General features: G+C 44.6%; 1 protein-coding gene across 5 annotated transcripts in view; it reads right to left on the reverse strand.

The window, feature by feature from the left end:
• Positions 1–16,037, reverse strand: part of AP2B1 (adaptor related protein complex 2 subunit beta 1) — a 64,976-nt gene that overhangs the window by 35,397 nt on the left and 13,542 nt on the right. For all 5 annotated transcript variants that reach the window (XM_031556410.1, XM_031556409.1, XM_010721759.1 and 2 more), the window contains 6 exons: positions 10,583–10,773; positions 8,512–8,733; positions 7,674–7,794; positions 5,514–5,609; positions 1,251–1,366; positions 187–352 (listed from right to left, as the gene is read on the reverse strand). In XM_031556410.1, coding sequence (XP_031412270.1) covers positions 187–352; positions 1,251–1,366; positions 5,514–5,609; positions 7,674–7,794; positions 8,512–8,733; positions 10,583–10,773 — 912 coding nt within the window. The remainder of the gene's footprint in view (positions 1–186; positions 353–1,250; positions 1,367–5,513; positions 5,610–7,673; positions 7,795–8,511; positions 8,734–10,582; positions 10,774–16,037) is intronic.

Consider the following 16,037-nt stretch of genomic DNA (forward strand, 5'->3'; position numbering starts at 1 on the left):
TCTTATCCTTCCATTAAAAAATACATTTAGGAGACAGAAAATCTGCAGAGTCACAAGGGTTTTATTTTAGGTAAAATTTTAACTTTTTATTGGAAGCTGTTTTCTGACCACTGCAGTAGCATTTACAGTCAGTCCCACACACATTACAGAAAACACTACAGGTAAGACATACAACACAATTTGTACCTGAGTACTTTCGTCATGAAAGCCCTCCAGAAAACTCTCCAACAGTTCGTCTGCATTGTCAATTCGTTCTGCGTATTCACCCACGATCCAGATCATGGCAGCTCTGGCATCTGGCTCATCCAGGGAATCTAGGTTCTCACACAATGTGGCAATGATGCTTTCATACCTGATTTATCAGAGTACACGTGAATTACTGGGGTGAACTCGACTTGCGTTTACTTCATTTCAGCCCACAATTCTGCAGAGAATCCTGTACTGAATTACAATTTTGTGTACTTCTATACAACATGAAATAAGCAGCATTTTCAATCAGTTGAAGATATTCCCAGGCTTTTTCCTTCTCCAGTCTGAGTGCCAGGACCTCACAGATCCTCAAGGGCTATGCAGTTTCTTTAATCAGCAAGGCCACCCAGAAGTGGTACTCAAGACAAAGCTGCCTCCCCTTCTGTTTTGCTAAAGGGAACATTTGATCCGAATGTCCAAACGTTCAAAATGAGTCTGTATCAGATCCTGCAGCCTTCCTAGTATCTTCAGACTAGCAACTATAGAATTGGATATTATACTCCCCAAAGGCTTTGCTATAAAACAGACAATACCCCCACACTAATTATTTAGCTTCCCCTGTTCCCATGCGTGGGTATCCCTGCTGTAAGTACATAATCTATCTTGTAACTGACAGCAGAAATTGCCAGAAAGACCCACAGATGTCTTGTATTACTTTTTAGGTGATCACAAAACCTCTGCTGAAAGACACTGCTGCACTGTTTTACAGCTGAACAAACAAAACCTTATTGCACGAAGGCATAAAATAAGCTGGGCACTACCCAAGCCAGAGAGAACACCTGATGGAGAAAGCTAGTTCAATTTCAACCCGTCAGGCTGGTGTCTTGTCTACAGCTGACATCTGCATCACATCAGCAGCTAGGACTAGAACAGACACTGCTTTTCAGAAAGACAGCCACCTGGGCTTAGTGCTCTGCTAAGCTCTGCTGAGTGGGTTTTGCCTTGCTGTACTGTGGTGCTAGCAGACAAAGGTTTCCAAAAGCCCTGCAATACTTCCATACTTGTTGGGGTACTTGCGGAAGATGTCCCTGATGACCACAATGGCCTCCTGGACGACGTAGTTGACCTTGGTCTGAATGAGGTCTAGCAGTGTGCTCACACAGCGCTCTGCAGATTGCTGGATGAACAGAACAAGACAATTAAAACAAGATGAAGAAATATTTCTCTCACAGCACATGCTGAGAAACCTGGAATGCATGTGGAAAAAAGGCCAATGGGGAAAAGTAAAAGTAGTATAGCTACCAACTTAGTATGTGTGTCCAAAAAAACCTGCGAGGTGACAGCAGTCTATTAACCAGGGAATTCAGGTTGCTAAACAGTGGAGATACCAACCAACTCAAACTCCTGAGCTCTCTGGGATTTGCTAAGATAGCAATCAGGGCTGGAGGACTTCTGACAGGAACTGCTGGAAGATGTCTGGGGAAGCTAGAGGGTGGCAGATAAAACCCAAATGCACCAAATACACTGTGAGATCAACAGCAAAAAGCAGCTCAGATCAGCATCAGGTGCTGTGCTCTGGGGGTGAAGTCACTAGCACTTTGTGAAGAGACAGCTGTAAACAGAAATACAGCTGTTGCCAAAGCAGACTTCACATTGAGCAGTTCTTAACTCCCAGCCACAGACCCCGTGGGATAATAAGGACTGGTCAGTGGCACGCTCCAGGAATCAGAATTGGAATTAGAGGCAATCAGTTCAGGGAGGTCTGCTCCCAAGTAGCACAAGCAGGCAGGAGCAACAAACTCCAGCACCAGAGAGTCTGAAACAGGGACAATGATTTGGCTATTAGCAGAAGCCTCATTACACAGCTGGTGATTAATGTGAGAAGCAGACTGCTCATGACACTGCCTAGGCAGTTGCCATCAGGACATTCATAAAGCATTCAGGATGGAAACAAATATCATAGGGCACAAACAATAGCACCGTAGGTGGATTTTTCAGTTCAAGTGATCTAATTGCCCCCTCTGCTTTTCCAGCACTTGCAGGCTGGGCAAGAGAAGGAGAAGCAAAATGACATTTAAGTAAGTTGCTTTTGAAAATGGGCAATCAAGGACAATCCTGACAACATGCACAGCTAAATTCAGGACAAGCAAAGACCAAAACCTCATTGTGATCTTTTGCCCTGTGACTAAAGCAGTGCTATCTTACAAATACAGTGAACATGAGCAAACAGTGACAATGTCAGCATGGGGATCAGACAAGGAGACACCTTATAAAACAGCATTTGCTCTGCCTTCATGGGAACCCCACTCTTTACAAGCTGGATGCCACAGACCTTGCAATTTCACCTCTTACCAGTTTCCCCAAAACTATCACTAGCCATTGTAACAGCTGACCTTAAGGGCACTTGGGGTAAATCTGTCCTTACCCAACTCCCCTCTCCAATACCTATTGCAACTTCAGCAGCGCAGCCCTGTCTGGTTCTACACCTAGCACAGTTCCATGAGTCAAAGATTTCAAGGAAAAGCAAATCATAGCTTGTTTTTCTCTTCTTTAGATGCTTCGAAGCATGAAATTTTTCTAGGAAGAGCATAACATTCACTTTGAAATACACACTATTGATTTTTAGCCCAAGAGTCCCTTGGAAAGCAAGTCGTCATGTGGGCATATGCACAGAGCAGCTCTCAAGTCCCCATAACAAAACACACCCTGCTCACCCCATCCTTTGTAAACACACTGCTGCCTGAAGGTGGATGTTCCCAGGGACTGCAGTGCTCTGCAAACTGATGAAAGAGTGCTCTGAAAAGAACAGTTCTCAAGTTGGCACAGGGAAGGACAACCAACTAGTACCCAGTTTGCTGTGGTAACCAAAAGCCCACCAGATTACAGTCATAAATCTCAAAGATTACCAAGAGCTCATCTGCTGGCAAAATCACCTGGAACCAAGACAAATTCCCCTCTAACACAGCTACTGCTGCTTCTCTTTTGCTCCAGAGGGCTCACCCTTTGCACGACATCTACAACAGTTCCTTTTCTTCGGAGGTCTGAGAAGAAGAGGAGCAGTGCTGCATTTCCAAGCCAGCTAAAATCCAACAGCTTCTTCATCCAGTGGCAACAGCAAAGCACACCACAGATACCTTCAACTCATGCTATTAAGACCAACAGTACGTTGTAGGTACACCCAAAGCTAACTCTGACCCTAACTGGTCTATCCACACAAAACATGTTTGTTCTGACATCCCCCAAACCAACACGATGACTTAAGGACAAGATCCCTTAACCTTGCTGTACAGGATGTGTATTGCTTACACTTCCAAAATCAACACTACTTCTGCTCTCAGCCCTATGCACTGCTACACAACAAAGGTATTGCCACACTTGCTCAACGGCTCAGCAGACAAGTTTATTTTACTGTCTTATTTTCTAGGAGAGATAATTGGGCAAAAGGTAGGATCCTTGAAGGCAGAGCTGAGGTTCCCTGCGAATACTCATTCATCAACAGCTCCTGCTGCCTGTGCCCTATGTCAAAAAGCAGACTTCTAAGCCTTGGGAGCTTGGACACTGATGGCTGAGAGAACGCTCCTCCATTAGTCATAACTCACAGAACAAACAGCCTCTAGCAAACACAGATGCACTGAGGACAGAGATTAAGCTAGAGATGAGGACATGCAATGAGTTGCTCTGTGTTTGCCCTCTCAAGTCTGGCTCTTGTTAGAGGAATAAATAGACTTCATCTTTAGCACTAGTGACTTCAAAGGAGTACTGCTACAAAAACAACACGGTTAACATTACTTGCTGAGAGCTTCACAATTACATAGTTGGAGGGTCACTGCAAATTTGTTGATCCGTGGAATATTACTGTTATTATTGGCCCTTTGCAAATTGAATGCATGGCATCAAGGATGGAAACAAAAAGCATCAAGGACAAGAGTGAGAAAGGGTAAAAACTTCTAAGAGCATCACAATGTTATCAGAATACATCACCTTCCATCTGAAACCAGGACAGACACAGGGCCTAGTCCCAGTGAGAAAGTCCCTGCTGAGAAGTAAGGTGAGCTTGCCCTGCCCAGCACAAGCACCCCAACAGGAAGGCTGCCACCAGCTCCTTTTAACTTCTCAGTAGCATTTCCTACTGTCACTACTGCGGCTTCTTCCAGACAGCTTCCTGCCTGCAGGCAACACGGAGGGAGCACTCAGTGTTCTGAGCTGCAGAATTGAACCTGTGATCACCTGCTCAGTTGGTCCCACTTAAAAGAACGCCCACTGCAGTGATAAACCCCTAGGAGCTGAAGGGGAGAAGAGAAAGCTGAGTGGGAAGAGGCAGTAGATCTCTCAAAGGGATGAAGTCAGTGTCCTCTTTATGCAGGCTAGAAGTGGTTTAACTGAAATGAGGGGCACCTGTGCTCTGACACTGCACTCAGCCAGGCAGGATGAGGTTTTTATTTAAACCTGCTGCTGCTCAGTGCTCATGGGAACATGCTTTAGCAAGAGCTAAATGAGCTCAGCTGAAATTAGACCACTTATGTGACATTTGGCACTCGTTTATCAGTTTAGTGGAAAGTATCAACACCACAGCATAAGACATCTCTCTCTCCGCAGCCGTTCTGAGCTCCTGTCAGGCACACTAGATTTATTTACAGGCAAATTAGCAGGAACAGCATCAGTAAAAAATCTATTATGAGCATTTTGGTGAATGCTGAGCTGGCAGAGGATGTTTCAAACTGTTGTTGTGGATAACTGCAAAGACTCTTGGGAAGTATTTGTATAAGCAGCTAGGTTAGAGAGCACACTCCAGATGAAGCTAGCAACTACAGAGACCTTCAGAACTAGATGGAGTGACTCCATGTTTGTGCAAGCTGTTCTTCAGTGCTGACTCCATAACAAGACTCTGTTACTCTGTGTTCTATTCAGCTGAAATGGGGGCTGAACATAAAACATTTAATACTGAGTTCCTCTGTATTCAATCTCTTTTCCCACCCCTTTTGAAAGGTCAGGTCATAGCAATTAAAGGAGGACTTTGCGAATAAGCAGTCATTGTTTACTGAAGCCAGCACAGTAACATACTTCATCTGTGACAATTTTGCTGCCTTGCTCTGCTTGCAGGCTGAGGACTGAGAGAAGCAGACCCCCTCTTGTGATACAGTCACCCAGAGCTCATAACCCTGCTGCTGTGCTGGGGCCATGCCCACAGGTATGGTGGATCCACATCACTCAATCACAAACATAGGAGCAAAGAAGCCTCATGTAATGTGAGAATGAGGCAAAGAAGCCTGATATTGGTTCTGGAGTCAGAGAAGCATGGAAAACCTGAAGCCTCAAGTACTTGCCTCAACCTTGATGGCACAGCGTCCGATAGCTCGAACAGCCTTGCGAACAAAGTCAACATCCACCTCAGTAGCATATTCCTTCAGCTCTGCAAGGACCTGCAAAGAAAGCACACCAAAGTGAACACCTGTCTGACAAGGGATGCCACCCAAACACCAGAACACAAGCAGGACGTATTCTTCCACAGCCAAGCACGCACATCCAAAGCTAACACTGTCAAACCCTGATATCAATCTCTACCTCTGAAACCAATGCTGTCGGGAGGAAATACGGCTTGGATTAGGCAGGCAGACTTGATTCAAGGTTGGCTGAAGCCAAAAGATGGCTCCAAGTTCCCTCTGACAAACAGCTGGGGGCAAAATCAGCCCTGCTAAACTTAACCATTGCAATCCCCTTACACTAAAGATACAGTGACACGGGGTTGACACACCACACACACCAATTTTATGTAGTTTATTGTGCTACATTCACTGCATGCAAAGCTCTTATTTTTTCTCTCTCCTTTTCTGCATGGAGATGAACCCATGCATCCCTACTGGGTCAAAGAAGAGGAAGGGATTCAAAGACATCATGGAACAGACTCATACAAGGACCAGTAACAATATAAAGATTCATCTCCTCTATTTCAGTTATTTTGCTAATGGAAACTGAACAAGGGCTTACACCAAGACCCACTTGGATCTTACAGCAAAAAGCTACTTTACCTTAAAACAAGAAATCATTAACAAAAATACCCCATGCAACCTATCTGCTCTCAAAATCTCACGCTTCAGCTTCTCATGTCACACGTGACATCATGGTGATGTCAAAAAGAGATGACAAAGGAGAAGTGAGGCAGCACAAAGCGAGATGGTTGTTTGAAAAATCTGTAGTCAATGCCAACTGCTCAGAACAGTGACAAGATAAAGAAGCCTTGAAGGGCCAGACTGCAGACAAATAAATCTACAAGAAGAAGACAGGACATCTGTGTTTTGAAGTCCTATTATTTCCTTGGATGATCTACGTTGCGCAGCACTTAGCACTCAGGTTTTGTAGTCTGTGCTTTCCAAATATTGCCTGAATCTGAGAACCTCAGATACAAGCAATCTGTTGCCTGATACAGCAGGCATGGAGACTGGGCGTCTCAACAAGCTGCACGGGGAAGAAGGGAGCAGAAGGTTGCTCTCAGTGGGTCACATTTCAGCGTGCATTTCTGACAAAGCTTGAGCTGTTTTTAGGAATGCCTCTTCAGAACCAGGAAGGGATTTATTTACTTCTCTGCAGATCCCAGATTGAGACACTGTCCTCCAGACACCACTGCCTTTCATCCAGACAGCCAGCATTATCTAAACACTAGGCATTAAATCTGTGTGGAGCCTACATACTCCTGGAAACTGCTTTTTAAAATGTTTTCCACATAGCCAGCACAAGAGGGGCATGGAATTACCTTGCTCTGTTCCAAACAAACAAACACCAGCCAAACAGACAAGGAGAACACACAGTGGAGGCAGCTGCTTAAAAATGTCACATTAAGTGAAGCTGCTCTTTGATAATTAGGATAGGACAATAATAGCATTAACCAGAGGCATTAATCATTCTGCATTAGCATTAGGCCTTGTGACCAGAGTGGCACTCAAGAACACTTACTTTTTTAAGGGCTTTGGATTAAACTACATTAAATTCAAAGAGAATCTAAACTAGAAAGCAGTTTCAATTCAGCTTAGCTTTAGCTTTGTGAAGTTCCCATTCTGCAAGCAAGTTAAGCAAGATGAAGGTTATTTTAGCTCTGAAGAGTGGCTATGCAAGGGTGTAACTATTTAACTAATACACCTGAAATTCACACTTCAGTAATGTTTGACCTTTCTGAATGCCTCCATTAAAGGCACACTTCTCTCACTGGAAACAAGCCTCTCATTCTAACCTCAGCTCTAACAGTGACTCACTGACAGGAGCTTTTCACCCGAATCATAATCTGTAAAATGATCTACCCAACTGTCACAGTGCTTGGTACCTCCACTGAAATTATGGGGAAAACTCCAATTCTTCCCTGCAAAGAGCACAGGGAAAGTGATGCCTAGCAGCAGGACAACACGAGCGACAGCTGCACATTCTCTCTCAGGGACCAGAGGGTTTCTTCCATGCCCAGAACACATGCAGGGTCTGTTAGAACTTGCTGAGCTGACCTGGGCAATGTTTGCTTGAGAAGCCAGGCGAATCATGATGTCCAGTTTCTCCAGCTTGACATAGATAGGATCGTTGTACTTCACAAAGAACACCTTGATTTCCTGCTTCAGGATTTCAGGCCTGAAGGGAACATAACATTGTTTCACCCAAGACTGGTCAAAACAACAGGCTCCATTCTAACTGGTCTATCTAATCACATCTACATCTCACCTCCTCCATTTGAGCTGCTGAGCCAAGCACTGTGCACAGTGCTATTATGCACTGATGTGCATATCAGTGTCATCAGTGAAAGATCTTTATGGAGATCTCACTGACAAATTCATTTCCTGCTTTCACTTGCAAATACCTCCGCCACTGCACAGTAACTCTGCCATGCACACACAGTCACAAAGTGCTGTCCCACCTTTCCAGTAAGGATAGGCAGTATTCAAGCAAGTGAGAGTAAATTGGTGGAAAAAACAACATTGTACATCAGTATGTTACCAGCTCGGTTCTTCCACACTGAAGGAGGAATAGGATAAAACACACTGAGTTTCTACAGGTCACTATGACCCGTGCAGTTACACTCTCCTCCCTGCATGCAATCTGATTTACAGTCTGGTGGAAGGCGACTTCTTGGTTACTTAAAATGTAGTGAAAAGACAGGTAACAAAGTACTGTGTGACACTGGTATCACGAGTGCTCTGCAACGACACAACTTATGTAAGCTACCAGAGTCACAAGACTGTTTAATCCATCCCTTGAGGGGGCTGAACCTGAATTAAAGGCAGTTCAGCATGTATGGAAATAGCAGAAGGTAAGCAGATGTCCTCCCACATCCAGGAACTAAGATTTTACCTTTTCTGCACAATCAAGTTGATGTTCCTCAGGGCAACATACTGGACTTCAGGCTCTCCAGACAGCAAGGTAACCAGTGGAGGGGCAAGCTTCTTCAGCAGCATGTTGTAATAATCTGAGTCCTTGGGGAGAAGCTCCAGGAACTTCATCAGAACTTTCACTGCTGACAGCACCACTGCTGAGTTGGCATGGGACAGCCGAGGAGTCACTCGCTCACAAATACTGGGGACAGAAGAGGGGTTCGTATTTCATTCAGAAATCTCAAAATATTTCAGATCTTACCTGAATTTTGGAGGATGCACACAGCTAAAGACACCTTCCTCAAACACTTCTACTTGGTTTTATTTACAAAGAACAGGCAGACAGCCTTGCTTTCCTGAACACAGCAGGAAGCAAAGAATGACTTTTCACAGCTTCAAGTTTCTCTCCTGCTACACTTCACTCAAATTCTTCCAACCCTCAGCAATGGATGTTTGGTTATTGGCTTTTTCTGCCTGGGCCTCGTGGTATTCTCTCCAAATTCTGTAATCTCATCTGTCACTTACAAAACACCTTAGCCCCCATATAATCATTCAGAGGTGATACATGCTTCAGGCTTGCTTTAGGGGAGGTTTCTACCATTACAACAATTTGGTTCTAAAAAACTAGTTTCTGTTACTCTGAAGAAACAGGAAAAAAGCAACCTAAATATCCTCCCAAGTCTCAGCTTCATCACTTGCCTCGGTGGATCCTATATTCAACAGCATCCTAAACAACCCATCCCAAGCAGAAAAGAAGTTTGGGTTCATATGGTCTTTCTGACAGCATCTGTTAAGTTTCTTCCCACCCCCTGCTGCACACTGCTAACCCAGAACAATCTTATTCCCATCTGTGCCTCCCTAAAGTTTCTCTCTCTGCAAGATTTGCTTACAGCCACCCTGGAAAGGAGGCAGTAAAGCTAAGGGAAGAGCACAGGAGGCTGAAAGAAGACGAGAGCAGATCTTAGATGCCACTGCCCAAGATCGCCTGTAAAGCCAAAGCCTCTTCAGCTTGCTGTGCCTCAGCTTCCCCGTGTGCAGGGGGAGTGGCAGCAGCCTTGCTGTAAAGAACACTATAAAGGCAGGTGCTGCTATTCTTCAATCTGAAATAAGACAGACCCTAAGAGTCAAGCTCCACAGAAAAGAGTCATTACTGCCCATCCAGTTTTGTACAGTGCTCCAGCAGAACTACGGATAAGGATCTCAGGCATGTTCACAGCTGCTCAAACTAGTGGTGCCTCTCTGACAAAGCCAGGATAATGCTGGCCTGACACTCTGGAGATCTCTGCAGGTTGCTAGCACTCATTAATATCTGCTTTCTGGCACAAAATGTTAGAGCACAAGGAGGAGGGAGGTGGAAAAAAAGCAGCAAGACTACTGGCAGAATTTTTTTATTGGATTATCTCTTGTGCTTCAAAAAGAAGAGTCAAAGAAATACAGCAAATCAGAGCAGGTCTGACTAAATTTTGTTTATGGGCTTGTGCCCCTTCCTTCCCCTCCACCCAACTTTTAACATGGAATACATCAAGTCTCAGAATTCCCCTACGCCAACTAATTGTCCTTGCTGGTTCCTTATTGTCTCGGGCATGAAATCTGACTTTGTGATTTCAGACATAGACCAGGAAGAGGCTTGAAGCACACTACATAGGCCTAAGGTCTCTCCATTTAGCTTAGTTATTAGAGTTAAAAGTAGAAGTAAAAAGGAGAATTTGAAGTTATTTCTTAACTTTGTTTTAGTTCTACCACAGACTAACTTTTGGTTGGAAAAAAATACTACGAAGCCCTCAAAACTACGTGGAAAACACAAAAGAGCAGCAAGAAACAGAAATTGGTTCTGCAATGGGAAGTGGCAGGACACCAGCAATAGCCCAAATCCCCCAAGTTCACCTCCCTTTTAAACTTCCACATCAAGACTTGTTTGTACTGTTTGAGATCTAGAACACGCAGTCCTGTTATCCACAAGCCTTTCTCACAGAGGTGACAATGCCAGAAGTCTGCAAGTGCTCTGCTACAAATCACGCAAGCGGGCCATGTGAGAGCAGGATCAAACGTACCTTTGAGCTTCACGATCATCCTTGGGGTTGTAGTTGGACAGGCAGTCCAGAATGAAGATCTGCCCCCATTCTGTGCATTCATTTAAAGCTGTCAGCAGCTTGTTGATGTTCTGAGGGTTCAGGTCCAGCAGGTTGCTGTTGGGATGAGACTCGCTGATTTCTGACAAAGCAGCAACAGCATTTGCTACCACCTGGGAGAAGAGGAGACAAGGAGATGCATTCTTTGCTACCGTGTCTTCAGTGGCTTGACGGGGATTAATTTGGGTTTAGCACGGGTTACACGTGGGAAACTTGGAGATCCTGGCATGTGTTAGCAGCTGCAGCCATCACAGCCTTCAGGGACCCAGTCCAACCTTACAAACAATTCTGAGAACCCAAAGCCCGACTTTAACCTTACCCTATGCTGAAATTTTGAGTCTCTTGGGGAAGAAGTGAAAAAACAGCAGCACAGCTGGAGAGGGCTACTGACAAATACAGGATATATGAGAAGTCAACACAAGCGTAAAGAGCATTTTGCTACAGAAATTACAACCTGAAAGTGTTTTTGTCTACAATAGGCAGAAATTAAAGTTGTCTCTAGATAAAATGAGGACCTGGGACCAGGACTTCGCCAGAGACATTATTCTAGAGGGAGCCAACAATGGCACCAGAGAGTGCCCACATGGATCAACGAGAGCATCTCACCTACAGGCTCCAGGCTTCCCTGCAGCAAGCCCCCATAACCATCATCTCTCTCCCCTTGTTCCCATCAGGTGCTCAGCTGGAGTTGGATTCAATGATCCCAGTGGGTCCCTTTCCACTAAGGACATTCTCTTTATATGACACAGTCAGGGTCTCAAAGCCTCTAATTACTGTACTCATTCAGGAATGGATGTCTCTTGTCTAGTACCCCCTTGGCAGCCCTGTGACATATGGCTTAGCCCAATCCAAGAGATGGGAAGATTTTTCTATTTCCTTCAAAATCTAACGTGAACCAGAAGAGATGTAAGCCCAAGTTTGACACAAAATCAGAATGCCCTACGAAGAGGTGCTTTGAGGACATACTACAACATATACAATGTCACCCCAAATCAATTGAGCAAATCTGCTCAAACAGGGCCTTATAACATTACTTTCTGTGGGATTAAAGTCAAAGAAACATCTTATTAAAACCCTTGCATTTCTTTAGATGATTAAAAAGGGTTTTGATGCAGTACAACAAAAACAAGAACAGCGCAACCACGAAATTCTGTGCATTGCTCCCATCACTGCTTGTCATTAAAGCAAAGTCATTGCAGAAGCACAGCAATGCTGATTGCTTTGCATTTCACACCTAGAGGTCAGAGATTCCGATCCAAGGTTTGATGAATTTCATTAGCTGAGCGAGCCTTCCATCACCAAAACCATTAGCAATCAGAACTGCTGTCTTCCTATACTGTTTTAATGAACTACTTATTAAGATGTGCTGCTTATTTGTCACATTATTTAATTTGCCTAATTCCTGAATGGTTAATGTGACACAGCATAAAACCGAAGCAGAAGACCATTTTAATTTCATTATAGTTTGGAAATTTTCAAGTGAAGATGAATCATAAAAGCAACTTAAAAGTTCAAAACCATTACAAGAAAACACATAAAATGAAATGGAGGAAAAAAAATAAAAAGGAAGTGACAGAACCAAAGCATTGCAGAAAGGTACCTGTCAGCTGTGCTATGGAAGAGGGCTGTGCTTTGGCAAATGAACTCAAGCTGCCAGGCATTGACTTCTTGCAGTAATTAGTCCATGTGGATATCCTCAGCCCTGGGGCAAGAACAAGTGAAAGCAGCTGTGCTGAAGCTTCCTCCCTTACAGAGGAAGCCATGTCTCTCACCCTGCGTTTGCCACAGGCAGAGGATACCCAGAAAAGCAGTGACTCCAACTCAGAGTGCTGTGAGCGAGGGCTTGCTTGCTTTTAGGATCTTTTGGGAAATGGTTTTAGTTGAGGGAAGAAGGACTTAGGTTGGATGTCAGGGGGAAGTTCTTTACTATAAGAGCGGTGAGGTGCTGGAACAGCTGCCCAGAGAGGCTGTGGATGCCCCATCCCTGGAGGTGTTCAAGGCCAGGTTGGATGGGGCCCTGGGCAGCCTGGTCTGGTATTAAATGGGGAGGTTGGTGGCCCTGCATGTGGCAGGGGGTTGGAGATTCGTGATCCTTGAGGTCTCTTACAACCCTGGCCATTCTGTGATTTTGGGTCTTTTTTGAGCAACTAGCATGGAAGCATAAATGCTGGAATCCACAGAAGGCTGAGAATGGGACACTAAATGGCAATCCACCAGATGGTGCATGTCAGGTTTTCATTAGAAGCACCCATACGTGTAAGCATGAGATGGTATGATGCCCAAGCAGCCTGCTGCCCATGCTCTGATTTGCATCACAAAAAGGACTGGAAGGGGCTGTGAAACACAGGCAGCAGCTCAGCTCTGCCAGGCTGGCTGGGATACAGTCTCATAGGGTGCAACTACAGCTGGTCTCACCTTCTACCTGAGCAGAGCAGCGCTGCTGTCAGCTTGGTGACACAAAGATAAATGAACCTGAAAAGGAGATGGAAGGGGATGGAGAATATTTTCAATAAACTTTAAGCAATGCTGATTCAAAAAAAAAAAAAAATTAGCTGGCGATTCATACTGAACATATTGATGTGTTATAGTATGCCAACAAAAATAATTAGCATCTTCAAGGCTTTTTACACAGCCGCAGCACAGTTGAAATGAAAACAGATTTCAGAAACGGGTCCAACATAAACACTGGTTCAAGTACGCCTGCTCACCTCTCCTCATTGGTGCTGCCCTGGATGCATGATGAGACAAGAACCCAGAGCAAAGCAAGCCAGAGCTGCACGGTTCCATCCCAGTGCACAGCTCCCATCTTGCCCACAGCTCTCACCAAGTGATGGCTCAGGCAACGTGTACACCTAAACTGAAATGCTGCCCACAGCGTGGGGTTCTGGCCATTACTGGGGAGTTATGGATCTCCATCAGCTTCAGCAGCACTTGGCTAAAGGAAATCCACAACTTAAAGGCTGAACTTGCGTTCAACTTGGTTGATTCTTCTTCCTTGGCACAGCAATATGAGATAATGAGGTCTGTCTGTTAAACAAGTGCAAGGTACAAAGTGATAAAACAAATTACACAACAGTTTCTTTTCACCATAAGTAGTAATGATGGTACTGGGGGAATATACTGAAAGTAAAGGTAAAACTTCAGATGTGGCGTAGAACTGTAAGATCAGATCAGAAACAGATGTTTCACAGCAAATGTCACAGCTCAGCTGAGCAGAAGAAGCAAGCCATGGGCTTCTTCAGCAAGCCATGCTGCTCTCTGCTTCTAAAAACACATAGCCAGCTCCAAGCAATGAGAAACCAGCTGAGAGCTGGAGGACTTATTTCACCAACTAAAAGCAAACTAAAAGGCCAAACTAACAGCTAGTGTGGGCTCTTGGTTCTCAGAAGTAAGAATAGCTTGCTACTCACAGACAGGTGAATCCAAAGAATACAAATAGCTTTTCAAAGCTTTAACTTGTAATTTAACTTCATTTTTGTATGCAAATGCATCGTAACAAATCAGACAATGATTAATGGTGTAAGCACTGTAAAGCCTCGTTTTCTAAAATAACAAAAAGTTAAAAAAAAAAAACCCTGAACAAATACACTGTGTGTTACATAAGGCCATATATGTGAGGATGTGCCTGGCAAAATGATGTGCAATTAACCACAGCTCACAGATCCCAACCAATGAAAATCAGCCTAAAAAATAACCAGAAAGTACAAATGAAGAGCAGACTGGAGATTAAGCAGTAATGACCATCATCATCTGAGGTCCCTGCCTTGCAAATTTAAAATCAATCCACCCAGGGTACATGTCAACACTGTTCAAATGCATTCACAGCAACATCCCTTTAGAGCACAGTTGAGCCGAATGACAATAAATTTGCTTTCTGGCTGGAATTTCCTGACAAATTTAGACTTGGAGAAGTGTCAGTGGTACCAAGATAACTAAATCTCACAGGCTTTTATTAAAAAATAAACCCTACACTTAAAACTGTGCTACAGATTTAATGAGAACTCCACATTTTTAAACCCACCTACAAACAACCCCTACCTCTGTAGCCCCAGAGCCTGGCTCCGACCTGCAGGGAGCTGCAGAGCTCTGCTTTGCCAGTTATTCCTTCTGGCAGCTCAAACCTTTAGCTCGGAGCAAATGGTATGAAATACATCTACAAGGAGGGAAGGGGGTGGGTGAAAACCCGAGTGTCTGCCTGCCAGCCCACATGGAAAAGCTTTGCAGGGGGTGGGGGAACAGGAGGGAAGCTAGGCGGATCTAGAACGCCAAACAGTCAAAGCAATCAGATTATTGTGCTGGCATCCCAGGCTAATTGGAAATCAAACCAAGTGTGTAATGTAGTTAATGAAATACAACATTCTGCTGCTTAACGGGAACCTCTGGCGCACCATCCCATTAAAACGAGGAAGAAATGAAGAAAAGGAGGAAAACAAAAGGCTCAAAAAAGATGCAGAGGGAAGGCAGCCTTCCCCACCTCGCTGGAGGCTCCCAGCCTCGAGACAGCCAGGCACCACGTGATGTTTTTGAGAACACAGAGAGGTGCTGACATTTTCCAGCAGTACACTGAGCGTGCATGGTGCGCTCGTGCCATTGAGCACAGCCTTCCAGCAGGGTGGTGGGGGCATCTGCATGGATGTGTGTTTCATGGGGCTGCCTGTCTGCATAGCACAGGTGATGCAGTGTGTCTGAAAGGTCCTTAATGGGTACCAACATAGACAAGCTCTTTCCTCTAAGAGCTAGACGCCCCAGCACTGCTTATACCACATTTTTTTCCATCTACAAGCCCCCTTTAGGTTAGCATCCCTAGAAATGGTCCAAGACCATCAAAAATAGCCTAAGTAAATCAGAAAGCCTATTTAATATTTCTCATAATTAACACATGTAATGTGTGTATAGCTTCACGTTAAAACCCTGGAAGACTAACACATCCTCAGTCCACATACAGTCTAGGAAAATAACAGCTCACCTGCACAGGGCTCTGAGTAAGGCATTCATCTTCCACTGCTTCCATCCTACAAGGCTGTACTTCAGTACCTGAAGCTCTGAAACCACGCTGCTGGATAAGTAATCAGTTCCTGACCAGAGAACTGCAAATTGCCTGGGTGGCGTGGGAAAGACCTCCTGCTTGCTTTTTGCAAGTGGGATGAATTTTTCTGGGGGTGGCAATGGCAGGGAAGGCAAAGTGTTATGCTCCCCACAATCAGCTTCACTGCTCCTACGAGGCACTGCAGAAAAAGAGCACTTTGTAGCAGACTGAACACTGCTCCTGCTCTCTGGTCCTTGCAGCATCAGGATCCATTAGCTGTAAGACAGGAAACCATGCTTCCCCAAGAACCCCAAGGATCAAACACCTATCACATACCAGGAACAGTTCTTT

The sequence above is a fragment of the Meleagris gallopavo genome, chromosome 21 (genome assembly GCF_000146605.3).
Source record: "Meleagris gallopavo isolate NT-WF06-2002-E0010 breed Aviagen turkey brand Nicholas breeding stock chromosome 21, Turkey_5.1, whole genome shotgun sequence".
Taxonomy (NCBI): Eukaryota; Metazoa; Chordata; class Aves; order Galliformes; family Phasianidae; genus Meleagris; species Meleagris gallopavo.